Genomic DNA, 26,930 nt, shown 5'->3' with positions numbered 1-26,930 from the left:
ATATATTGGCATAATGTTGCCAAAGTCTGAGCGGTTGCAATGCCCATATTATATATCATTTTACATGTACAGTGATACTTTGGTTTAAGAGTAACTTGGATTGAGAGCGTTTTGCAAGAAGAGTTCACAATTTTTCAAAATTTTAACTTTAAGAGCATCACTTTGGTTTAAGAGCTCCCTGTACTGGGTGGGAGGGGCAGTGGGAGAGGGGCATGGCCTGCACAGGGTGGTCTACAGCACTGTACTCTGACCCAGGAAGTCTCCCTCACCTTCTAAATCATGGCAGATCCTCTTCAGGCTGGGGCTTACATCTGAGGACAGGACTGTGGAGGTAATCTCTTTATAGCTGTAATGCCTCTCTCCTTGGACAGAGTGTATTTATGTGCCCACATCAGCCCTCCTCATTACCTCCTGCTCCATGCAGTCTCTGTCAGCCCTTATGTTTCCCATCCTCTCCATTCCTGCTATAATGTGCCTGCACTTACTCAGCTATACACACTGCTGCTATGCTGTGTCTGCACTCACACTCAGCTATACACACTGCTACTATATTGTGCCTGCACTCACACTCAGCTATACACACTGCTACTATATTGTGCCTGCACTCACACTCAGCCATTCAAACTGCTGTATATAAAGTTTCTGTCACTGTCCTCCTGCACAGCTCTGTGATTCTCACTTCCTGATTGGTCCATGCTGAACACACACCCCTTCCCCATTGTAGTCATGTGACCACACAGACCTCTGACAGCAGCCCTGCTTCTCTATTTTAGCTTGTTGTACTACGCTACTGCATTATGGGGATCTGCAGCTCCATCCTGTATCTACAAACTGCTGCTGTTTTTCAGGTTTATGCAGTTACTATACATTATACACCACATGCGGATTGGTGTACTATACAGTACAGTTTCTCATTGTTTGTTTCATCTGTTCATGTTGTCCAGAATAAAAAATCATTATTTTTGTGGTTTGGAACCATATTGTCTGCATTTCAGTGATGGTTTAAGAGTGATTTTGATTACAAGCACGGTCCCGAAACAAATGTAATCCTATATATATATATATATATATATATATATATATATATATATATATATATATATATATTTGTTGTGATATCAGCAGTGTCTCAAAACTTGTGGGGTTTCCCTTAACATCACCTACCCCGCTCACTGCCTGTGCTGTCAGGCAACGTATCTATCTCTAATGGTGTGTGTGTGTGTGTGTGTGTGTGTGTATATATAATATATAACTGCAGGTAGATTCCCGTGTGCTGAAGTAACACAAAACGCCACAGTAATGTCCATCGAACCATCTGTAGAGTTATTGGGGTCCTGCTGCACAGCCTTGTGTATTTGGTGACACCTGGTGGTGGACAGGGATACCACAAGAGGAAAGCTGAAGAACTGTGTTTATTTCTTTTTCATTACTCTTGTTCTTAGATTGATACTCTTCATACAGGTACAGTGGAAAATACATTAAATTCCCAAATAATTTTTATTTTGTTTTTACATTCACTTTAGGAGTAAAATTCTAATGAGTATGGATGCACATTATGTATAGTTTGGGCTGGTGGAGGTGGTGCAGAGGTGGGGGGGCAATATCTTCTTGCCCCCTGGGTGCTCTGATACCTGGACAGTAGGGCTTATGTAAGCATTGGGGCTGACCAAGTTCATCCCTTTATCGAAGCTATATACCCTATGGCAGGAGGAAACATTTGGCGGGACAATGCACCATGCAAGGTCAGTGGGTTTTCTGTGTTTCCTTGCAATCGCAGTCCCCAGATCGTATTCCTATAGAACATCTCTAGGTAGAGAAGGATGGTCAGAGAATGTCAGGACCTCCAGCTAATGTGCGACCACTGCGAGGAGTCCTCCTGTCCACAATATATTCCTGCAGAATGGAATCTATGCTGTGAGGAAGGTTTATCAAATGGTGTAAAATATAGAATGGCGTAAACTGCCCACAGCAACCAATCACAGCTCAGCTTTCAGCTCTGGTAAAGTGAAAGAGAAGCTGTGATTGGTTGCTGTGGGCCGTTTACACCAGTCTATATTCTCCATCCTTTGATAAATCTGGGCCTATGTGTTTCTACATGGGGAGCTCTTTAGTGTAATTGTGAGATCTGGCTGAACAATTATTGTTATATAACCTGGCAAAGGTTCATCGCAGAAATCATTGGACCATGCCGCCCTCTGTTTCCTGTTCTAAACACTACTGGCATTTTGATGGGGTCTGATTTCAAGGGTATGTCCTCAATTCTCCCATATCTCTTATGGACTATAATAAAGAATGATTGGGAATACATACACATCTTTTTATTTGGGAAACTAAGCACCGCCAGTTATGGGGGATCCATAGGGGTCTCAGGAAATGGGTCCTTACTGATCAGACATTTATAGCATTCATTTATAAAGTAGGAAAATTAAGAAGACCCTAACTGTTGGAGAAGATAGGGGGATGCTAGCAACAAGTGTCATGACATCCTCTCCTCCTTCAGTCTTCTACTGTCCTGTGCCAGAGGCAAAAATGTGTAGCAGAAACACAGCAGACGCCATAACTGATAGGCGGTCAGATCTTTGTACCATCAGCAATATTCAGCACTGTTTCCACCAATACAGTGCTTCACCAGGAGAGGGTGCTATAGGCATGCAGTATTTTAATGGTTTACTGAAGGTGAAGCACATAGACTAGGATGAAGCCAAGAGAACTGTAAGTCTCAGTTCACACTGCGTTTTTGCAATCAGATTTATGCAAAAAATGGATGAAGAACGGATGCATTTGTGTACGTTTGTTTTGATAAATTTTCCCATTAACTTTCATTATAGAAAATAAAAGATCAAAGAATGGATCAAAACGCATCCTTTTTTTTGGTGTACATAAATCTGGGCTATTTTTTGCAAAAACGCAGCGTAAACCCAGACTAAGGCTGCTGGGGTCCCGATCGCATGTAACAACGGGCAGGGGTAAGCCTCTTACCTCCATCCTGTCAGTTTGGCGTTCTATGCATAGAGTCTGCTCTCAGGCAGTCTCTATGCATAGATCACCGATAACACTAATCTATGCTATGCTATGGCACTGTAATGATTGCATGTTTTACAGCGAAAAAAAGTGTAAAAAAAAAAAAAAAAAGGGTAGTTTAAAAAAAGTTTTTTTTAAAAAGTATTAAAAAAACACCCTTATACCCTTGCCCATTATAAAAAAAAAAATATATTTTAAAAAATAAAATAATTAAACATTATATATCGTAGGGTGCAGAATTGTCTGATCTATTAAGATATTATATTATTGTTCCCGCAAACAACAAACAAACAAAAAAACACACACCAGGCTTGCAGAAAAAATTTTATAAAAAGCGATCAAACTTTTTCTGTTACACCAATATTATACTAGTAAAAACTAGAGATCATGGCGCAAAAATTGACACCACAACCAGCCCGGAAGGTGGAAAAATAAAAGCATTATGGCTCTTAGAAGGCGGGGAGGAACATTGCATTAATTTGACCCGGACTTTTGTGCATCAATGGGCTCTGTCTTGGGGGTTAAATCTAATTGATTTAACCAGACTACTGTCATTCCTGCAGTCACCACTAGAGGGAGCCTCCTCCATATATCTAAACCCCTAAAATGCTGTCATGGCATTATACAGGATGATGTTTAAAGATCTTTAAATAAATGCATAGCTATTACGTCTATCAATACAATTAGATTCACTGAAGAATAGAAAAGGTAAAATAACATAAAATAGCTGCAACTCCAATAGGGTTAGAAGTAAATGATACTAATAAAGCAGAAAACACTCAGGCGTCCTATTACACGCCTACCACTTTATTTCTTCCCTACCTGAAGTATGTTCAGCCATAAAGACCCCCGTCCCCCTAGAAGAAATATAAAATTGCAAGGAACTGATCAATCAGATGTCGTCACTCTATAGATAATACAAATATACATGTAAAAAAAACCCTCTAGGATCTATACTAAGTACAATGTACACAAAATAATATAACTAATATTTAGAATCCTGACTACATATAAGGGTCAGCAACCTTGTGGATATTCATTACAAAGCATTGATACAATGTAACCAAAGAGGCCAAATCTTTTTAGAAAGCTTATATATATATATATATATATATATATCGGAGCCTGCCGAGGTGACCAGGGTCTCATCCCTCTTCTCATGTATCGGCCTAGCCCGGCGTCCTTCCAGCTCTGGTAACACATGGGTCTTTATATCTATAGTGGTGATGTATGCTACCACCTCCACCCTTCCCCAAAAAAGGGGCTCCGGAGCCATTACAGCCATGTTATATTTATGAAGGATAAAACTGCTTTCTCATAGTCTATAAATACAGATCCAGCTGGTATTGGCCCCCGGTGTAATCTCCACACCTGTCAGCCCCTGGCATACAGTCAAGCTGTCCCATTCCCCACGAGGTGAAATCCCCACAGTGTCACTTCTTGCTTTACTTCTAATGTAATCCCCTCTTTCCTCCCTCCCTCTACGGCTTTTTACAGATTTCACCCTCGTAGTTTGGATTAGAATTATGTTTTTTTTTTTTTATAGGTGTTATAGGATGGTGGCGGTGTAATACAAGGGAGAAACCAAGATCAAATCCCGATTCTGCCAATCTCTGGTTCGTGTATAAGGGTATATGTATACAAGATATAAGGATATGTTCACACAGGGCAGATTCTTATGCAGAAAATCTGCAACGTATTACGCTCGGATGATATTTTTGAGAAAGTTTGCCGTAAATCCACACAAAAATTGAGTTTCCATCTGCAACCTGTCACTTTATGCTTCGGATTCAGCCCATTGACTCTATTGGGAAGGTTAAAATCCTCAATAAATCCATGTGAATCCATGTTCCCCAGGATCAGTGCTGGACATCTAACCACCTAGATGCTGTAGTTGCTATTGACTGTGGGTTAGAGCACGAACAGCGGATGTCTGCTCCTAAGCTTGCTCCGTACTCCCTATTTGCACATATGCTGCAGATTTCTCCACTGACTTAAAGGGGCACTGCTGCAATTAAAATTTTTTCTCTATCTATAAGATAACTAGGAGATCAATGAGGTTCTGACCACTTGGACCCCCACTGATTACCAGAATAGAGAAGACCATATCCTCTTGCAATGAATAGAGCAGCCAGCACTCTGCAATCTTATATCTGTGGAGCAGAATTCATCGTTTTTCTGCACGTTCCTGAGCGTCTATAGACAGTGGAGCAGTGGCCGCGCATCTACATTCTGCTACCTTCATTGCAAGAGGACGTGTGTTCCCAGTTCTGATGATCACTGTCGCACCCCCACTAATCATATACTGTGGAAAGCCCCCTTTTAAACATTGCCGTTCTGCCGTAAAGCACGAAATCTGCTGCGGCTCAAAATTTAGGAAAGATCCAGTGTGTTCACCTCTGATGGTTCAGGTGGTTTCTTTGCAGCCATTGAAGCTGAAATGTACTGATAATTTATCCTTTGTAGATGTGTAGAATGTTGCTTCATACAGCGACCATTATCATGGAGGATACAGTGGGTGCAGAATGTATTCAGACCCCTTTAAGTTTTTCACTCTGTTTCGTTGCAGCCATTTGGTAAGTTCACATTTTTTTTATTTTTTTGCTCATTAATGTGCACTGTGCACCCCGTGTAGATATGTTTGCAAATTTTTAAAATATTACTTTTTAGAAAGAGTAGTAGATGCTTGGAACAAACTTCCAGCAGATGTGGTTGGTAAATCTGCAGTAATTGAATGTAAACCTGGCTGGAATATACATATGTCTATCCTAAGCTAATAAGAAGGGAGATACTAATAGAGCAGACTAGATGGACCAGGCGGTCTTTTTCTGCCGACAATCTTCTATGCTTGTAATGTGCCGTCCCTCTGATCTCTCACAGCATAGCACCATCTGCGCTCCCGTCATAGTCCCTCCAGCACAGGCTGCTGCAGTTGTTGCCGTCCTCCAATACCTTAGAAGTCTGATGAATCCATTCATGGCAACACATGCTGTATGACAACTGCAGATTAGGCAATATAGAGGATGGATTATTCCTGTGGATACAAGGACTGACTGTCACTCTGATCATCCCGTAGAGTTCGGCTTCCAGTAAAAGACATTTAAAGGGAACCTGTCATCCTTTTCATGCTTAGAACAGCGGTAGAGTATAGCGGACTTGCCAAAGTGTTTGGGTCTGGCAGGGTTCTCTGCATTTAAATCCTGGTGTCTGAAGAAGTTGGATGCCAACCAGGGGGAGTCCTGAAAAACATGGACACAGCCATTGGGCAGCATCCAACTTCTCCAGACCCAGGGAGTCAAACAGTGAGCGGTCAGATACAAAAAACGTTGCCAAACCCGAACAGTTCGGCAAATCATCAGGAGTCGTCAGAGTGGTCGCACTACTTCGCCGGCTTTTATTGCTATATGACTTTCTATACCCAAAAAGGGAGAGCTCTATGAATCAAGGCTGATTGGAGGGGACCGCCCAGATGACTCGGGCAGTATGAAAGTGATAACAAGGCTGAAGTCACACACATGCTGTTTTATCAGCTGTATATAAGAATGGGTACAAAAATAATTTTCCTGTTCTCTGCAGTTTTTGGCTAAAAAGACGGCATGTGTGATTCCGGTCTAAGAAAAAAGCCACTTCAGCCTATATTTATTTCCTAATTTTGGAGAGGGTGAGGCCGGGCTGTGTGCCTGACCTTGGGAACCATCCGCTCCTTCCTTTAGAAGTACAGGTCTTACATTTGACACTGACAGTGTTCCCTGTGTTTGACAAAGTGCAGTGGTCGCTCGGCTTCTCTCGCGGTGACTCTGCATTCCCCTCCTAAGTTACATAGGGGGCAGCGTGCCAAGTCCATGAAACAGATGTGCTCCAATTATGGGTCATTTCAAGACAAAACTCACTTCCATCCTTTTTTGTTTGACTGTTTTGCTTTTTTAGGGGAAATCTGAAGAACGACTATGAATAAGGGGTTGTCCAATATATTTAGGTGTGCTGGGTGGAATCTACCAGCCCGCAGCTTGGGGTGACCACACTTATAAGTTACAAACCGCATTTGCCCATGAGTAAGATTGTGTAGACATCAGAAACACGTTGGTAGTTCTTATTGAGAACGTTGTGCATGGTGTTTAAATATTTTTCAATAAAAGCATTAAAGTTTTTACAGGCCACACTGGATCCAGCACAGGTTTATTACATAAGGGAGGATACAAGATGTATAAGTTGTATATATCTCCACCAGCAAAATAGTGAGTGCAGCTCTGGAGCATATACAGGATGTAACTCAGGATCAGTACACGATAAGTAATGTAATGTATGTACACAGTGACCCCACCAGCAGAATAGTGAGTGCAGCTCTGGAGTATAATCCAGGACAGTACAGTACTGTGTGCATTCATTACATTACTTATCCTGTACTGTCCTGAATTACAGTCTACCTTATACTCCAGAGCTGCACTCGCTTTGCTGCTGGTAGAGTCACTGTGTGTATTTGTATATGTTACTTTGCTTATACTGTATTGATCCAATGGATACAGTGACTTCACCAGAAGATTATTGAGTTCAGCTGTTGAGTACAATGCAGCCTGTAATTCGGGATCAGTACGTAAGTAATGTAATGTATGTACATAGTGACTCCACTGGCAGAATAGTGAGAACAGCTTGGGAGTTTAATAGAGGATGAAACTCAGGATCAGCACTGTACGTACATAGTGACTCCACCAGCAGAATAGGGAATGCAGCTCTGGAGTATAATGCAGAATATAATCTTGTAGATGATATCTAGTTCTCCTTATTCCAATAGAAGAGGGTCCCTTATACAGGACTATCATGAAATATCCACTGTGGAGGACATGGTACCTATTTCACAAGCAGCACAAATAAGCCATGTGTAATGCTTCAGCTACCATATTCCACTATAGATTTCAGATGATCAGTGGCCGTCCTAACAAAGAGAAAACAAGCATCAATTGATTATCATTATCAATAAAATGGAAAAGTCCAATGCAGACACAACCTACTTAGGAAGTGTGATCCTTTCTTCTTAAAGGGGTTATCCAGTGCTACAAAAACATGGCCACTTTCTTCCAGAGACAACACTATTCTTGTCTTCAGTTTGGGTGTAGGTTTTGTATGGGTCCATTTACACAGAAAGATTATCTGACAGATTATCTGCCAAAGATTTGAAGCCAAAGCCAGAAACAGACTATAAACAGAGATCCGGTCATAAAGGAAAGCCTAAGATTTTTCGTTTTTCTAATCCATTCCTGGCTTTGGCTTCAAATCTTTGGCAGATAATCTGTCAGATATACTTTCTGTGTAAAGGGACCCTAATGCGAAGTTTACACGGAGCGATAATTGGCCCGATCGTACGATTAACGATTTCGAAGTAACAATTTTTTTTTATAACGATCAGCGTTTAGATGGAACGATATATCGTACAGAAAATTCGTTTTGCGATCGCTTAAGCCTATCTCACACATAGGTAAAATCAGTGAACGACTGTTTACACGGAACGATCGGCAAATTTTTTACGAACGACGATTTAAGAACATGTTAAAAGATCAAAATGAACGATTTATCGATCGTTTGCCGCGTTTACACGTACGATTATCGTTTGAATTCGATCGTTATCGCGAAAATTCGCCCGATAATCGTTCCGTGTAAACGTAGCATAACTTGGTCCCATTAAAGTGAATGGAGCTGAATTGCAAACCGCACCTGAACTGGAGACCAGAGTGGTGCTGTCTCTGGAAGAAAGTGGCCGTGTTTTTGTAGAGCTGGATAACCCCTTTAAGAATGAGAGGGTAACCCAGGATACGATGCTTCTGCTGCGGAGAACCCTTCTGGTATTGCTTGCCATTCGCTTTGCTGCACTTGGGGGACGCTCGGAGCCCTCCCGTTACATGCCTGACAGCAGAGAGCAGAATTTCATTAATGGAAAACGGAAACCTCTTCAAAGCCCCAGCAAGGACAAGACTGGCAAAGTGACAGGTGCGGCCTATATTTAGGAGCTTAGATTTCTGAGCCACTCAGCATAGGATTCTTATTGCTGACCGCAAGCCTTGCGTTATCACTGCTGCCTGTGCTCCACTGCCGCCTTTAGGCTGGAGGTTTAAGGGTTAACAGGGGCGTCTTTAGGTGTGCTGGGTATAGTGGGAATCCTATGCAATCTTTTAACCACCCATTGCCCTGTATGCTTTGCTTCCATCCTGCAGAATTGGCTTCTCCTATAACAAAAATGACCCTGGGAACAGAAGCTCTTTGTTTGCGCCCTTCCTAACCATATATCATGGCTCCAGCCCCGGCCCGAGGGTCCAGGTTTTTGCTGGGGCTGCATTTGTGTTGCAGGGAAATTTACAAGTAGAAGAGAAGACAGAAGACGATTGTAAGGCCCCGCTGGGGAGCGTGCTGGCCGCTGGCCATTTGTCGGATAATATTTTAGCGTTTGCATTCCCAGTAGGGGCTGTTATATCTGTTATTGTATCAAGATTCTGAATCTCAATGCTTCCTGATTAACGGAAGGGGGCTTTGAAAAATCCTAGGAATCGTCTACCTAAAACACTGCCACCTTCCTCACCTTCCGTCTCCGGACCTCCAATGCTCACGTTAGGTGATAGATTTAGGGTGTTAGGATTTTCTTTGAAGTGTTACTTCTGGAGTGCTGACATAGTCTGTGACGCTGTACAGACTTGGTCATAATTCACACCAGTCCCTGAGCTCACAGTCTACTTTTTCCATTTCAACACCCTACAGTCGGTTTGTATAGGATTTTTGAGAAAACCTGGAGGATACCACACAGACATAGGTTAAACTTAGAGACCATATGGATATTGACCTTGGTCTGATTTGAACCTTGACCCTAGCTAAGGCAGGAGTGCTAACCATTGACCATTATCCTACCTAATGCTAGGTCTAAATAGGTAGAATATAACCGCTGAACCACCATTCTGTCTAATGCCATAACCGCTGCTTTAGGTGTTCTTTAAATCCATATATCTAGCACTAACCCCATTCATATATCTGGCATTACATTGTGCATTACAGAGTCAGGGGCTGTTCACACAGTGCAGAAATTGTGCAGATTTTCTGCAGAATTGTTATTCCCTTTTAGGGTTAATTAGAAAAGTATTGAACAAATCTGCAGCATTCCACCGGACGATTATCGTTTGCATAATCGTTAACGATCTCAAACGACCGCTATTGCGAAAGACCTGAAAACGTTCACTCATTTCCATGGAACGATAATCATTACTTATGATCGTAATTGCAATCGTTTTTCTTCTCTATTTATTCGCTATTGCGTTTGTATCTATTGCGAACGACCGAACGATGTCTTATTTAATGCGAACGATTTGCGAACGTTTTGCGAACGAGCAACGATAAAAATAGGTCCAGGATAAAGCGATCAACGATTTCTCGTTCGGTCATTAATCATTAACTGCATTTCAATTCGAACGATTTAACGATAATCTAAACGATAATCGTCCTGTGGAATAAGGCCCTAAGTTAATAGAATCCCTGTTCATTGAATAGACACTGTAATACCCTATGGGCCCTATTCCACCGGACGATTATCGTTCAGATTATGGTTAAATTGTTCGAATCTAAATGATAATCATTACGGTTGAAATGATTAACGACCGAACGAGAATTAGTTGATCGCTTTATAAGACCTGGACCTATTTTTATCGTTGCTCGTTCACAAAACGTTCGCAAATCGTTCGCATTGAATAAGACATCGTTCGGTCGTTCGCAATAGATACGAACGCAATAGCGAATAAATAGCCAAACTAAACGATCGCAATTACGATCATAAGTAACGATTTTCGTTCCATGGAAATGAGTGAACGTTTTCAGGTCTTTCGCAATAGCGGTCGTATGAGATCGTTAATCGTTAACGATTATGCAAACTATAATCGTCCGGTGGAATAGGGCCCTTACTCTCCTGTGGTGGTGCTACAGGGAAGTTGAAAAATTAGGTCCCTGTTACATGGAGGGATTATCTGCTGAATTAGGCCGATTCGTGCAGATATCGCTTTGTGTAACAAAGACTGCGATCTGCAGAGGAACCAATCATCGGTTAATCGCGGCCTTCAAACATAATTGAACATCACAGGCCGCGGGATGTGCAGCTGACGGCTTATGCGAGGGTAATGAAAATAATGTATACTTACCTGTCCACATTCTCTTGCCTTAATTCTGTGATTCCCGGCTCACTGCAGCCCCTTCTGGCACCCCCGGGTTAGTCTCTGAAGTGACAGGCTGCCAGTGTCTTGGCCAGTGATTGGCTGAGCGGCCTGTCACTTAACAAAGGGGAGCAGGAGTGTGAGCCGCAGCTGCAGTAACTGGGGAATCCCACAGACAAGGCTGGGGGAATGTGGGCAGGTAAGTACTTTCTTATTATTTTACACCTTTAAATCAAGAGCTGCACAAACATTGCTAACAATGTACAGGCACAATAATCGAGCTGTATAATAGGCTCTGTAAGCAAGTGCTGATCTAGCCGATTTGTCTTGCTTACCCAGCATATTGGGCCGTTACCGCCCGGTTTTCCCACAGGTTACAGATGATCACTGGAGGTCCCAGCAAGTAGATGGGGGAGATTTATCAAAGGGTGTAAAATATCCGCTGGTATAAACCGCCCCCAGCAACCAATCACAGCTCAGCTTTTAGCTTTAGTCTTTGTTGCCTGACGTGCCATGCACACCACTCATCAGGCTCCCATCCCACCATAGAAATAATATACTGGTTCCATTAGCAATGAACCTAAATCTTGGGCTCTGTATACTCTTCTATAGAGGCGGTCCTTATGGAAACAAACATTGTCTCCTATGTAGTTCCAGTCCGTGGATCTAACCTAGTTATATATATAAGTTGGAGGGCTAGATGCGTCCGGTTATCCCTGTATATAGAATGCAGTGGGACATCAGCAGTTGTTAAGTTGGGTCCTTTAACAATATGGAATATGTCAGCGGAACCAGGTCACGTTCCATATCTGCCCCTGTGACCGGTCACCTCCCTATCTGTGTCACTGGTACTTTGTTCCCGTGTATGAATGACCTTTCCAGCCATTGAGGCTTATTAAGTAAACATAAGCAGGGAAGACTCTTTATATTAAGTATGTTGCTTTGGAGTGTCTAAGTTTAGCAACAGCCGGCAGCCGCTGGGTGCTTCCTTTCCCAGAATCCTTCCTCTGGGCTCCCACTCCCCCACTGCCCCCACCATCCCAGGCCAGCACTGGCTGTCTGTCACACAGCAGCACTATTCCGAGGTCATGTTTCTCAGCTGCTCAGTGTTAGGAGGCTTCAGAAAAAGACAGTTTTGTTCTTGCTAAGAATTTGGTTTTGTCAAGAGAAGCGCAGGGCTCCGTGTCGCCCGGACAATGCTGGAGTCTGGGAGCAGAGCGTCGGCCTTAGATCGCAACACTTGGGTTCTCTTTTTACTGCAACAAGTCTAAGTGAATCGCAGCTTCCAACAACCTGAACTCTTGTCCATTGCTTCTTCTTACCCCCAATTTTCTATTTTTTTTTACTTGAGAGCTGGTTCTCCAAGATGATGATAAAGGACACGTCATTGAGAAGGGACCCTGATTTGAGGGGGGAGCTGGCCTTTCTGGCTAGAGGATGTGATTTTGTGCTCCCATCCCGTTTTAAAAAGAGGATCAAGTCTTTCCAACAAGCTCAGGTTTGGCTATCATTCTCTATGTAAACTTCCAGATGTTATTGGGTATTGAGTTTCGTTTGTATTGGACCGGCGTGGGTGGAGAGGGGAGACAGTTCTTGTAGGTGGACATTATTAGGATGATTGTATTCAAGATGGTAAGATTATCGTTAGATTAATCGTTTCACGTATGGGACGCCTTGTGCTGGATATACATGATGGGCAGATTTGCAGGGAAGTCGGGGAGGAGTTCTAAGTGATGCGGTGCTTGGAGGTGGAGTTGAAGGATCACCTCCGAGGTCAGGAGGCCTTAAGAGGTTTTACAGTGTGTGATGTAATATTGGTTATCGCCAGGTACTGCCGGGGTATCTGCTTTGGTCTATTACTGTTGTCCAATCCCCGGTTTACTGTAAAGATCCAAAAACCACATGTACCACCACGTGGATGTGGACTGATAGGAACTGGTTTCCAGTCCTGCCCTAAAAGTTTCTGGGCCTTACTTATAAGCTGCTGATGTGTCCTGAGTTCCTGGTAAAAATAGGCATCTAATATTAAAATGAATGTTCCTTCAGCTACGCGTGGTGGATGTGTTTCATCGCTTGCTCCATTTTTAGCTGAGTGAGATTTATTCTCATGGTGTCTCAGGTCGGGTATACTTGGGCTTTGCCAGTATTTTACCAAATCTCAAATTTTCCATTATCCAGGACCTTTCTGGACCACACATGGAAGTTGTTCTGCTACGTGTACACCTGTAGAGAGTTTCACTGAAAGACAGTCACCATTAAATACAAGGTCATCTGTTACTGGAAAAATGTTATGGCGACGCATACGGCTCCCATGGTGGTTGTCACCGATTTTGCCGAAACTTCTGAAACGCGCCTCTCCGCCCGTGCCATAGACATCATTCTATGCACGGGCGGATTCCACATTCCTCCGAAAGAATTGATGCACAATTGAAGCACATTCACTAGGGTAAGATCGGGGTGGACTGTGACTTTGTAAGATATAGTTAAAAGTACATTTATGACTAGGAACTAGAGATGAATGCATTGTTCTGCATTTAAATACCGGGGGCTGAAGAAATTGGATGTTATAGGCCGTATCCATGTTTTCCCGGACTCCCTAGGGCTGCATCCAACTTCTTCAGCCACCGGTACTCAAATCTGAAATGCTGAATGATTGGACTGGAGCATGCTCATCTCTACAAAGAATCAATCAAATAAGTGTCCTCATCCATAAGAAGTATCAGAATATTTATTCCTGTGGATTCTGTACAGGATTAATCCAGGTAAAACACAATGGGCCTAACTCGTGTGCAGATCAGCTGGCATAATTCTGGACCTCAGCCTTAGGTTCATGTATGCATCAGAGGCTGTTGGATCCATCTGAAGAACGGACAGAAAAATGGAGCATGCAGCATATTTTGTGTTTTAAGAAAAGTCCAGCACTAACCGGGTATATGCAGTACAGTTCCTTTATTCCGTGTAGCTCACAGCGTGGGGAGGGGATGGAAGGAGGTGCGGGAGCTCCCGCATATCCTAGCACCCTGTGTTGCTACAGTGCTGTGTTGCAGCAAGCGGTCTTTAGCCTGACCATAGCCTGAGTGCTAACCAGCTGTATCGCCTAAAAGTGTCACTGTCGTTTACTTTTTTTTTTTTTTGCAGAAATCAATAGTATAGGCGATTTTAAGAAACTTTGTAGTTGGGTTTATTAGCCGAAAAATGCATTTTTATTATGAAAAAAGCAGTTTGAAGCTCTCCCCCCTGTCTTCATTGTTCTCTATGGAGAGGGGAGGGGTGGAGGGAGATGAGGCAAAACAGGACCACAAAGAGAATTTACAGCTACATCACCAGGCTATCTCCTCTGAAGTCATCACTGACCTCTCTGACCTCTGAATGATGGCTTTCACACAGGTCCCACTGTGTAATCCTTTGTGTTCTCTGCTCTCTGCTGGCGACTAATGTCCCTCCTTCCTCCTCCCCCTCCCCTCTCCATAGGTTACACAGGGCTCAACTGATGTAAAAGAGTCGAGATTTCCTGATAATGAGCAGTTAATGAGAGAGAGGAGGAGGGGGGGGACCTGGGGAAAGTCTTTTTGAATGCAGATAATGGCATATTTGCCTAATAAACCCAATTACAAAGTTTCTTAAAATCTCCTGTACTATTGATTTCTGCACACACACACACACACACAAAAAAAAAAAAATGACAGTGACACTTTAAGCCTCATATTTTGTGTTTAGTTTGTTTTTCTTTTTGGTCTGGTCAAATCCAGCCAGGTGAACGGACGCCATAAAGTCAATAGGGTGACTTGGTATCCAAACAGAATGCAGTCATCCCTTTGGCTCCAGTTATTGCTATTGAACAGAATATGCAAATGGGACACCGAACTGAGCCCCCCCAATACAAATGTTGAACCTAGATTATTGGAAACTAACGAGAAAAGAGTAGCGCTGTTTCTGGAAGATAGCAGGCTGGTGGGGGCAGGAAAATAATAAAGAACTGAACTCACCTGTCCCTGTGCCTCCAATGCGCTGGTCCCGGTCTTCGTTCACATCAGCCAGTGACTTGCATCTCTGCTTGCTGCAACATCACAACCCTGGCTGAGTGATTGCCCACCCAGCCCATTAGTGTCTGGGGCGGGACACCGCCCCAGTCACTGATTGTCTTAGTGGGTGATCGCTCGTTTCAGCTGGTGAAGCCAGGTGCAGGACCCAGGAGCGGCGCATCGCCGGCACGAGGACGGGTGGGTTTCGGTCTTTATTATTTTCCTGCCCCCACCAGTCTGCCTGCAGCTTTTGTCCTTCCATGGGACTTCTCCTTTAAGGATGCCTTTACACAGAGAGATTTATCTGATAGATTTTTTAAGCCAAAGCCAGGAACAGGCTCAAGACAGAACACGTCATTAAGGAAAGACTGGGAGTTCAACTCTTCTCAAATCCATTCCTGGCTTTGGCTTCAAAAATCTGTCAGATAAATCTCTGTGTAAAGGCACCCTAACCTTGGATAAAAAAAAAAGACTAAATTAACATCAAAGAAAATGATAGCTGACCCTGACACAAACGAAGTACCATTTATATTTCCATATTGCTGGACATTCTTTCTAAAGATTATTTCCGAGCCAAAAATAATGTGTTTGACAAATACTTTCCGTTCCACTTTCCTTATAGATATCAGAATAGGTATGAGAATTCTTAAATATTCCAATGAATGGTTCTCAGAATCTGTAATTTTATAGACGTTTTCCGTGTTGTTGCATCTACCCACATTGGCAGGCAATGTGCGGATGGGACAGCATCTTCTCATTGATGACTCCTGTATGGATTCATGGCACCACTAGCTTACGTTGTGGAAGGCGTCACTGACTTATGCTTTAAAAAAAAAAAAAAAGTTAATTATTTTGAAGCCTTGTTATAGTTTGAAGAGTGATCAGTATAAGGATGACATAACTTTAGCGGCTCTGGTTACCCCTGCTGGTCAGCGGTTGGTGCTGCATGTTCATTGGGCACAGTTCATAGCTGGTCGAGAGGTCTGCATGCCGTATCTTTTAAGAATGTGAACACAGATGCCATGGCCTATTTATAGTGGCCAGTGAACAGTGTCAGGCTTTCTTGTAAGTGCATAGCAGTCGGAGTCTGTGTGTGCCAAGTTACAATTCAGGCCCAGGCTTGTTCTTTAAGTTTGTGGCTGATTTTTCTGTAAAGTTATAGTATGTAACTTGCCTCTTACTTAGGAATTGTCCCGCACATCGCAGTGGTCTAACAGAGGTTTAGTCGTGTTAACATGGGTTAAGTGGAGATCCAAGATGCCAAGACTTCGGCAGAGGTTTGAGGGAGTGTTTGCTTGTGAGCAGGTAGAGTAGTCCGTCTATGTGCTGTATGTGACATGCATGGTGCTGTGTATAGCCATAGCCAACTGTTTTTGCTATTTGCTGTCACACTTTTTGGAAAATTTGTCAATGGTTTGGGAAAAAGTAAAAAAAAAATGTTGTTTTTTTTTTTTTTTTTTTTTCGCCCCATGCGTTTGGATCCTATCACCATCCCGCAGGCTGCTGTATATATACTCCTATTATTTTGGTAATAAACAGTAGTTTAGTAAAGTATAAAGAAGCGCTGTTTTCAGGCCCGTTTTGCAGCTTTTTTTTTTTAACACCTTTTTGTATTTTTTGAGACCGTCAAGGACAACAGTATTGCAGGCGTTAGCCAAATACCCACCTGATGTTTTCCATCTTATTGGTCGTTGCTTTGCAGTCTTGGTTTTCATTTCTTGTAAGTCTGGGATGTGTATTGAGTTCTGCAGAGGACGGCCGCCTCCCACCAATGGCAACTCCATATACTGTCTGGTGCAGGGTACAGGACGTCCTTGATTCTGCTTTCATACGAAGAGCAATGTTAGGAAAACCATTGGTCCTTGCTAAGGCTAGATACATATATATACTATATATATATAGATAATATATTAACTTTTAGTAGAATTTTTCAGTAACAAAAAAAGGTATAAGGATTTGATCACTTGCAAAGAACATTCCATAGTTGTTTGGTTGTTAGCGGCCATTGAGGTCTTGGCTTTTACCGCGTACCACTGGCTTAAATTATATGTGGCATTCCCTTTGTAACATGTTTTATGGCCAGGAAGACGTTCCTTCTCTTACGACATGAGTGCCCTTTAACCCAGCCCCTGTGGCCCACAAAGTGATGTTTGACCCCTGGCGGGTCAGGCTCTGTTTACATGAGGGTAAACACATCTCTTCCATCTATGGCTGTGTCCACATGGACTGTTTTTGTTGCCAAGAAACATAGAAGATTGTTGGCAGAAAAAGACCATCTAGTCTGCCCTTTTAGTATCTCCCTTATTATCTTAGGATAGATATAATTTTGGCCTCTTTATTACTTTACTACAGTGTTCAGAACATACAATGTGAGGGCCTGTTCACACAGACTAAAACTGGTGGAATTCCGCGTCAATTCTTCCAAGAGGAAGCGCGCAAGCCCTCCCATAGACTGCCTGTATGACACTGAGGCTGTCAGGATTCTGCGGCGGAGAGTTCACAGGGGAATTCCGCCAGTTTTACTCAGTGTGAATTGGCCCTAATAAATAAGATAAAGATTGAATTATCACAACCCTGGTGGTTTCTATGACCTAAGATGTTCCATAATTGTATCATTTTTGTCACATTTTCAGCTTCAATAGGGACTAAAAACATTAAAATGGTGTAAAATCTGTGACTATGGTAATGCCATTTTATGGTGTTTTCCATACGGGCAGTTCTACAATAAGTTCTTTGAATGGATATGATTAGCAGAATCTGCTGTAAAAGCTTCATGTATTAAAAGGGAATATGTCAGCCAAATTTTCTTTTACTGTTAAGAGTCAGATACCAAAATACCATTGTTATGGGGGCTGCAATCTTGCCCTAGCTGTTTTAACAGCACTTAGTGACATGCTTTACAGCAAAACTCATGGACATAGATGACAATAGACTGTCTGTTCCCTTGAGAAGAATGTAAAACGCTCTGTGACCTGTGAAGAGATCATTCCACAGGGAGCTGCTATTGTCTCCTTTATCAACTGGTGTCACCTTATGTTGTAATGCTTTACAGATCACTTTACAGCAGCCTCCTCTTATCACCACAAAGACAACAGGAAGTCTTAGCTTAGTTTTGGCCCCAGTGGTGAGAGTAAAAAGCTGAAAGATTTCAGAACTATTTTATAATATAGATTAAAAAAAAAAATTAGAAAAAATCTCACCAAAAAGTATATTTCTAATATAAAAATTTATTTAAACAATGTTATTTTCCGATGATTTATTTCCCTTAACTCTTTGTTCTAGTACAGAAGTAAGAGTGCGCTTATTGGGTCTTATCATTTAGGTATGACATGCAAATGGTCATCTGACCACAATTCTCTCCATTGACTTAATGTTTTGTTCACCTTTTTTGACCACCATTATGTATAGAACACAGTGTAAAACAATCTTGTTTTCTGTCTACATTCTTTTTGTAGGCCCTTGTGTTTCTATGGTAACAGACTACAAACTAGGCCTGTGTAGTCTAATCCTGCAATCTCATTAACAACATCTGTTTCCTGCTTCTAGTTAACCTACCAAATATATATGGGTAAGAGATGGGAAACAGATGGAAATGTAATGGCTACACAATGCCCCTAATATGCTACCAAGACCCCACAAGGAGCTGTCATCAGCTGATTATTATACCCCAGTAGCCAGTGCAGGAGAAATGTAGGGCTGTGTGGCACCAAATAAATAAATCCATCTAATACATCGATAGCTTAAGTCCAGGAGAGCCATTGCTTGTTAGCGGGTCTCTGCTCTTACTGCATTTTGGTGGCAGAATTCCTTTAACTTTCACATTATTTTGCCTTGAACATATACAGTGGGTAGGGGTTCCTAACTGGTAAACCTGTATGGCTGATTATAGATTATATATGTTATATTAAAAATTTTCCAGGCCTCAGTATGAATGGCGGTTAGCTTACTGAAGTGCTATAGTCACTGGAGTGGCCCCGTCATTGTTTACCAACACAACTCTATACATATAGTAGTAGCTATGACTTGTGTTTCCGTTCTCCGTTGCTCAGTCCCATGTGAGTTGGATTACACTGCAATAGAGGGCACAGCCACTATAAAATGTACAACCCTGTGCCTTGTAAACAATGAGGCAGCCGCACCACTCAACTAGATCCCCTCAATCATCTGATCAGAGGGTGCTGGGAGTCTTGACTACCACATGTCTGATAGTGGTAGCATACCCTGAGGATTGATGTCCCGGAATTATACATATTTTTTACTCATCATCTACATATTTGTACTAATCTTCCATCGATCCCTTGCTTGTACCAGTCCCTGCTGTCATTGCTTCGTCGTCAACAACATATAGACAACATATGTATACATATCCTCTCCCCTTGAAGGAGAAATGCGTCCCAGGCTAAAATCTGACAGCAGTCAGGGGAAGAACATACAACAATCTGTACTTACCTCTCCCCTTACTCACGATGTGTGACCGGCCCCAGGACCCCAGCTGGAAGGCATTTTCATCTGAGTTGTAATGCTCAGCCAATCAGTGACTGCAGTGGCGTCCCACCCTAGTTACAGATTGGCTGAGCGGACAGTCCATCGAGCAGGTTGTGACATCGGCTTTGGTGGAGGTACCATATTGGTGATCCAACACTGGAGAGGCACAGGGAGAGGTGAGCTGTGATAATTTATGTTTTTCCCTGCATTTTGAATAAAGTTTACATGGCCGGACTTGTCCTTTAATACCCAGTCAAACCATAGTGCTGCTATAGCAAATTGTTCCTAGCCTAGGATACTTTCCTCCAGATAATCTTGCATGCTGTGTCCCCTGAGATTCCCGGGACTCCCTTCCCAGTAAAGGAGGCATGTAATGTCTGGTATCAGGTTCTGTAGCAGTAAGGACGTGTTGCAGTCAACATATATCTCCATTAATCTCCAATCCTCCACCCCTTGTAATGAGGTTTGGACCATTTAGCTTTCTTCTCCTTATAATGGTGACTTATCTAACCTTGGTGGTTAGCTGTCCTCTCCAGGGAAAGCTGCTTTTAGCCCAACGTATAGCTTGGAATACCTGTATAGGTCAGGGCCGCCATAGCACTAGCCACTTTTATAACATACTTCTCTGTTCGGGCTCATACAGGGGTGTAAACCAGCCACACTCCATCCTTACCTTCCATATGGCCTAATAGTAGTATACGTATACTGTAGACATGGGGTGCCTCATGAAGACTACCCCCTTAAGATGTGTAACTGTGCAATGTTTATATCTGTACTCAGTAACTACTGCAGTGTAAAGTAAGGGGGAATAAGTAATAGGTTTTACTTCTAGTCACTTCCATGTCGGGTGATCCAGCAATGTAGGGATTTCAATCTTCATTTCCCAGTGGCAGAGCGTATGTGAGCTGGAAGCTTGCGATCATTGATAGGCTCATAGATGTAGGAGATGAAGGAGCTTCATTGGTTGATTTTTGTTGCCAGGTCTATAGATGATGTATACAGAAGAAGCAGTGTATGTAGTTTTTCATCTGATTTGAAGCCCCATGCATGTAGTATATAGCCTGTATAGTGGCACTCTGCTGAGCTGTAGGCACTCGTGCTGCCATATAGTCCTCCCTATGGTGCTGTACTATAGGATTCTCTTCCCTTGTTCTTCTAGGAGAAAATATGTCTGTTGTACAGCATGATCTCCATTCAACTTATAGGTTGTATTAACCCATAATATGCTAATATGCATCATAGCCTCATACACGTTAGAAAAACATTGGCTAAAACTTACGATTTCGGCAGAAGTTGCTGACTGTCTAATGTATATGGTGGACTGCCCACTCTACCCCGACAGAGAAGGATCAGGCATGTTTGATTTCAGCTGCCTGATCATTTTGTTCTCGGAGGATTCTATCAGTGGCGTACCCATATTTTTTTACATTCGCACGTGGACAATTGACTCTTAGTATTGTTGGTCTTATCTGTATGTACTACTGTACTCTAACATGTATGTTCTCTTTTCAGGTTCAAAACAAACAAGAGAAGAAGCCAGGGACACCTCCTCCTGCCCCGGTTGTAGCGCCTGTAATTCCTCGCCCGGCCTCTCCACCTCCCGCCAACAAAGTCACCGTCCCCCCTTCCCTGTCCATAAACATTCCACGATTTTACTTCCCAAAAGGACTGCCCAACCCTAGCACCAACAATGAAGACTCCATCTCCAAGATCGAAGCAGCATTCTCTAGTATGGAGGACGAGAAGGCTGACATCTACGAGATGGGGAAGATTGCCAAGGTAGGTTAGAAATTACTGAAAGGTTTGAAAGACACCTTTCTAAAGGCTCTTAGAGGGGGGGGATTCTAAAACTGTGCTGTTAATATGCCCTAAATGGGTTGTTTTATTGAGATAACCCCTTTAAGGAAAATCTATGTCATAAACCTTATTGAGATACTATATGAGAGGTGACGTGTAGGTATTGTTCTGACATGCTGAGTATACATATATCCCTTGTTCTTCAGGTATGCGGCTGTCCATTGTACTGGAAGGCTGCCCTCTTTAATGCGGCTGGTGGAGAAAGGACGGGGTTTGTGTCCGTTCATTCATTCATTGCAATGTGGAGAAAGTAAGTTTGACCTTTTTTTCTACTCCAAAGTGAAGAGTTTTATATACCATTTACATGGTGATCCAATTTGGATAACCTCTATTATGAGTGAAATTCATTCAGATGGACTGTAATTCCCTGTATAATGTATAGGACCTGTGATATCTTCTACAAACCCCCATCTGTCAGCCGGCACAGTAGCCATATGTCCTCTTTAAAGGGGTATTCCGACAAAGAAACCTATTTTCATCTGTCTAATGAATGAACATATATTGCTTCATAAAGTTATTTTACTACCATCGATCATGTTGTTTTCTGCTTTTAATCCAGATTGTCTGCTCTGTTGTCTTCAGTAGCCAAACCTCCTGTCTGGTGTATATCCTGTAACAGACTTCCTGTTCCTGTGTACACTCTAGTTGGGAATTCAGGCAACTTGCTTTCCCTCCTACTTTGTGGGATGGGTTATGGTCCAGATGTTGTAGTGGGAGGGAGATAGAGTTGGATGAATTCCCAGCTAGAGTGTACACAGGAACAGGAATTCTTATATAGGATTTACACTTGACAGGACGTGAGGCTGAAGAGGACAGAGCAGACAGTTTGCATAAAAAGCAGGAAAGGTAGTAAAATAACTTTTTTTTTACCAATAGGTATTCATTTATTAGACAAACATAAATTTCATTGTTCAAAAAATCCTTTAAGCCGTCTAAATGTTTGCTTTTTGACACATTTTTATGTATCATTGTTTTGTTGTACCTATAGTGCTATAGTGCCACAAAGTAGGAAGTTAGTGTATTTTTTATTATTATGACCGTATAATACAGGTGTTATTTTACCTTTTGATAGGTTATTACAGAACTGTCATGATGACAATTCCAAATTCATGAACCTTTTAGCAAAACCAGGCTGCAGCTATTTAGAACAAGAGGACTTCATCCCCCTTCTACAGGTGAGAAATTTCATTGTAATTCTTAAAGGGGTGGTCTGAAATTACAAAAACAAGGTCACTTTCTTCCAAAAACAGCATGACTCTTGTCCCCAGTTTTGGTGTGGTTTTGCAACTTAGTTCTATTCAAGTGAATGGAGCTTAACTGCAAAACCGTACACAACCTGAAGACAGGAGTCATGCTGTTTCTGGAAGAAAGTGACCATATTTTTTTAAATCCTGGATAACCCCTTTACGTCTTGACACAGCTTTTTGGGGGAATTGTATCGCTGAATGGGGAGTATAAATTATGGACTGCACCTTTAATGCCATCTGGCAAAGTTCCTTACATGTACATCATCATCAGGTGGGACTAAACATAATATGAAAAAATTTAAAACATAAATGATAAAAGAAGAGAAGCGGCATTGGATCATAGCGGGTACCTGTGTTTAGACAGCCCTGCAGTTCCCAACATGAACATTGGTGGCAGCAGAGCGGCCCATATTGTCTCTTACTGTTGCCACTCATTGTAAAACAGAATAGACGCAAACACTAAAATAGAGGAGGCTCTTCACCTGTCATATTTTATGACATGTGACTTGGCGTACGGTTAGTGCAGGGCTAGCTTACGTTGACTCTGATCGGACACAGCCACTTCTCTTCGTAACACCTTTACCATACCCTTGGTCAGTGGAATAATACTCGCTTCTTTTCTTTGTAGGACATAGTAGACACACACCCTGGATTGACCTTCCTCAAGGAAGCGCCTGAATTTCACTCCCGATACATAACTACGGTATGTGTTCCTTGTAATCGAATAGCAAAAGCCTGACATAGGATGAAGAAGAAAAAAAAACCCTGTACCGTGTCTTACATTGCTGTGTAGTATGCAGAGCATTGCTGTTGAGTGAGCGGTAGGCAAGATGGCATTCTTCAGAGGTCTCACAAGCTCCACAGGAACTTGCTATAGTCTATACGTCAGCGTAGTCAGGCTGGTGGTAAGACAACACCGCCCAATGGGCTGCACAGAATGTGCGACTACTGTAGCGCTACTGTACTTGGCGTCCAGGTAACCGGATACTGCACCTAGGAGTCAATTACTGGACCCGGAGCAAGTCTGAGGGGGAAGCAGAAAGTACCCTGTCAGCCTCCTCCCCTCTAACCCAGATCGGAGCTGCCACCCTCCGATCCCCGGCAGCCAGGACCATTTAAGGTTATTATATACAGGTCAATACAGGGGCTTCCGCCAATGCTTAGTAGCTGTGAGGCCAGGAAAGTATACAGTAGAGAGTGTGAATAATTTCGTACTAGGCAGTTAAAATGGATGACTGTCTTTGGGAAGTCACCACATTTCTTGTTAGGGTGGATCCAATGATGCGGTGGCATTTCCAGCCTGAGGGAAACTGATCTTAGAACTGATCCCATTCAATTCAATAAGACCGTTCAAAGCATCCAGTGCTTCAATTGGGACGCCGGATAGCCGGACAGGCCAGACAGCAGAACACGGCTTGCAGCGTTCGGCCTTGATAGTTGATAGAAAAAAGGATACGACAACGGATGCATTTTTGCCATCAGTTGTGGCATCAGTTGTCATCAAAAGAAGGATAATACATATAAGCCGGGCCTTAGAGCCTTCCATGGGTGCCCCCTTGTGGTGGTTACAGGCCGATTGCTGGACAGATCTTTACACATTGGGGGAGATTTATCAAACATGGTGTAAAGTGAAACTGGCTCAGTTGCCCCCGGCAACCAATCAGATTCCACCTTTCATTTTCCAAAGAATCTGTGAGGAGTGTAAAGTGGAATCTGATTGGTTGCTAGGGGCAACTGAGCCAGTTTCACTTTACACCATGTTTGGTAAATCTCCCCCATTGTTTATAGAAGTGGAGAATAAGTCTGTAAAATAGTAAATTGTCACTTTCATTAGAAGAACAGGGCAGTTATACGCTTCACTCCCCAGCTCACTGCCTGTTCTGTCTTGTTGTCCAGGTTATCCAGGATTAGAAAAAGCACAGCTACTTTCTTGCGAAAACAGCACCACCCCTGTCCTCAGGTTGTGTGTGGTAGTACAATTCAGCTCCATTCACTTCAATGTAAGGAGCTGCAAAACCCACCCCTAAACATACAAACAGGACAAAAATAGTGCTGTTTCTGTAAGAAAGTGGACATGTTTTAATAAGTCTGGATAAACCTTTTTAACTTATGTAGCAAGATGAGAAGTGATGAAGAAAAGAAGCACATAACTGCTCACTTACTCTCTTTAGAGATCAGACTGTGGACATACTTCGGACACTTTAAAAGTCATGTTAGAAATAGATATAATTGTCAATTTTATACCCGGCAGGTCATACAGAGAATATTCTACACAGTGAACAGGTCGTGGTCTGGGAGAATCACATCTACTGAGCTGCGCAGAAGTAACTTCCTGCAGGTAGGTGACACCATGTATGTGACAGCGACACTACGGGGCTGAGGATCGGGAATACAGCTGCCTGATGTCTGAAGCCATTACCCTTCCTAAACCTGGACTCCGGTCTCTGTCAGGCTGATGAAACCCTATGGATACATCATTTGCCTTATAATTTGGATAATGTTAATATCACTTGTTGTGCAGACATTGGCTTTACTGGAGGAAGAGGACGACATTAACCAGGTGACGGACTACTTCTCCTATGAACACTTCTATGTCATCTATTGCAAGTTTTGGGAACTGGACACTGACCATGATCTATACATCGACCAGAAAGACCTGGCAAGATATAATGACCATGGTGAGTACAGTGAGTGTGTGTGTGTGTGTGTATGTAATATATGTGTGTGTGTGTGTGTGTATATATAATATATATATGTAACGCTACTGCGTGTGCTTTGTAACATCAGGCAGCCATACGTCTCTTCTATCTGAAGCTAAGTAAATGTATAGATTCACTTTACAATGTTACTATTACAGCCTTGTGATTTTTGGAGACAACTGCTAACCCACTAACTCACATTAGGGGGCTTGTAATGTGCAATAACATCATAAAGGAGCACTAGTTGGATCTTGTAGATGGGGATCTATGTCCGTCTTATGCAAGGTAAAGAGATATGTCGAGTAGTCCCCCCTCTTCTCTAATGTGACCTTTCACAGTCTCTTTAGGGTTCTGATATTGATACGGTAACCCTTATGGTTAGGTTTTTTATGCCTGGGATTCTGGCAATGTTTTTATTACATGTTATTGGCACCATTGGAGATTCCAGAGTTTCATTTGTCTTTTTTTCTTTTGTATCTTTCAGCTTCTTCAAACAGAATCATAGAACGGATATTTTCAGGAGCAGTCACACGGTAAGAGGAGGCGGCCACATCAAAAACCTGTGGATAAAGTTTAGATATTTGCATTCTAGAACTGCCTGTTTAGAGAGAGTACTGGTTACAGCCAAGTGCAGCTATGTCTTCCCCTGCCACCGAAAGTATTTGGCTGTTTACGGGCAGTAGCAGGGAATAACATAGCTTTACCTGCAACTTGTATTCCGCTGTATCTGGTGCTTCTTCTTTTCAAACAGGTTTAGCTGATGCTGTGCTCTGTCTGTAATCGGGCACAACACTGGGAGAGAGAGCCTTGGATACAATACAGCTCTGCCGTCCCCACTTATATTCATACACAGCAACGTAACGCCATGAATAGATGGGGGGCACCGTTCAAACAGGGCACACATTACGTTACTAAATTACATAAAGAATTGTTTACACTTGCATTTATTTTCTAAATAAAAAAGTGACAGGCTAAGTTCACGCTACGTTTTTTTTTGTTTGTTTTTTTTTCATTTGTTTTTCATCCATTTTTTGGGGGAAGAAAAAACAGACAAAAAACTGATGGGAAAAAAGGATACATTTGTAAACCTCAGTTTTGATCTGTTTTTCCATTGACTTCCATTATAGCAAAAAGGTTTAAAATGCATCCATTTTTTTATTGTACACAAAAGTGTGGTCGACCACAGTTTTGTGTACATAAAAGAATGGATGTGTTTTGATCCGTTTTTCTTTTTTATATACTGGAAGTCAATGGAAAAACAGAAGCACAAAAATGCATCCGTTTTTCCTTCCATTTTTTTGTAAAAACAGATGAAAAAAACATAATGTGAACCCAGTTTTCCCAATTTAAAAGGAAACTAACTGCAGGTTAGACACATCTAACCTGCTGATATATCCCTATAGCGTACAGGGAGCTGAGGGTGAA

The 26,930-nt window shown here is 42.4% G+C and overlaps 1 protein-coding gene across 4 annotated transcripts in view; it reads left to right on the top strand.

Annotated features, from left to right (window-relative positions):
• PPP2R3A (protein phosphatase 2 regulatory subunit B''alpha) overlaps nt 1-26,930 on the top strand; it is a 131,592-nt gene that overhangs the window by 100,034 nt on the left and 4,628 nt on the right. For 3 of the 4 annotated variants that reach the window (XM_069975696.1, XM_069975693.1, XM_069975694.1), the window contains 7 exons: nt 21,215-21,481; nt 21,706-21,809; nt 22,632-22,734; nt 23,435-23,509; nt 25,058-25,144; nt 25,328-25,484; nt 25,990-26,038. In XM_069975696.1, the coding sequence (XP_069831797.1) occupies nt 21,215-21,481; nt 21,706-21,809; nt 22,632-22,734; nt 23,435-23,509; nt 25,058-25,144; nt 25,328-25,484; nt 25,990-26,038 (842 nt within the window). Of the gene's footprint in view, nt 1-12,312; nt 12,694-21,214; nt 21,482-21,705; nt 21,810-22,631; nt 22,735-23,434; nt 23,510-25,057; nt 25,145-25,327; nt 25,485-25,989; nt 26,039-26,930 lie in introns of those variants that run through there. The other variant, XM_069975697.1, reaches the window with a different exon arrangement.

This window comes from Dendropsophus ebraccatus, chromosome 6 (assembly GCF_027789765.1).
Source record: "Dendropsophus ebraccatus isolate aDenEbr1 chromosome 6, aDenEbr1.pat, whole genome shotgun sequence".
Lineage (NCBI taxonomy): Eukaryota > Metazoa > Chordata > Amphibia > Anura > Hylidae > Dendropsophus > Dendropsophus ebraccatus.
Note: the sequence above shows the minus strand (reverse complement) of the source record. Positions and strands in the feature narration are given on the sequence as shown.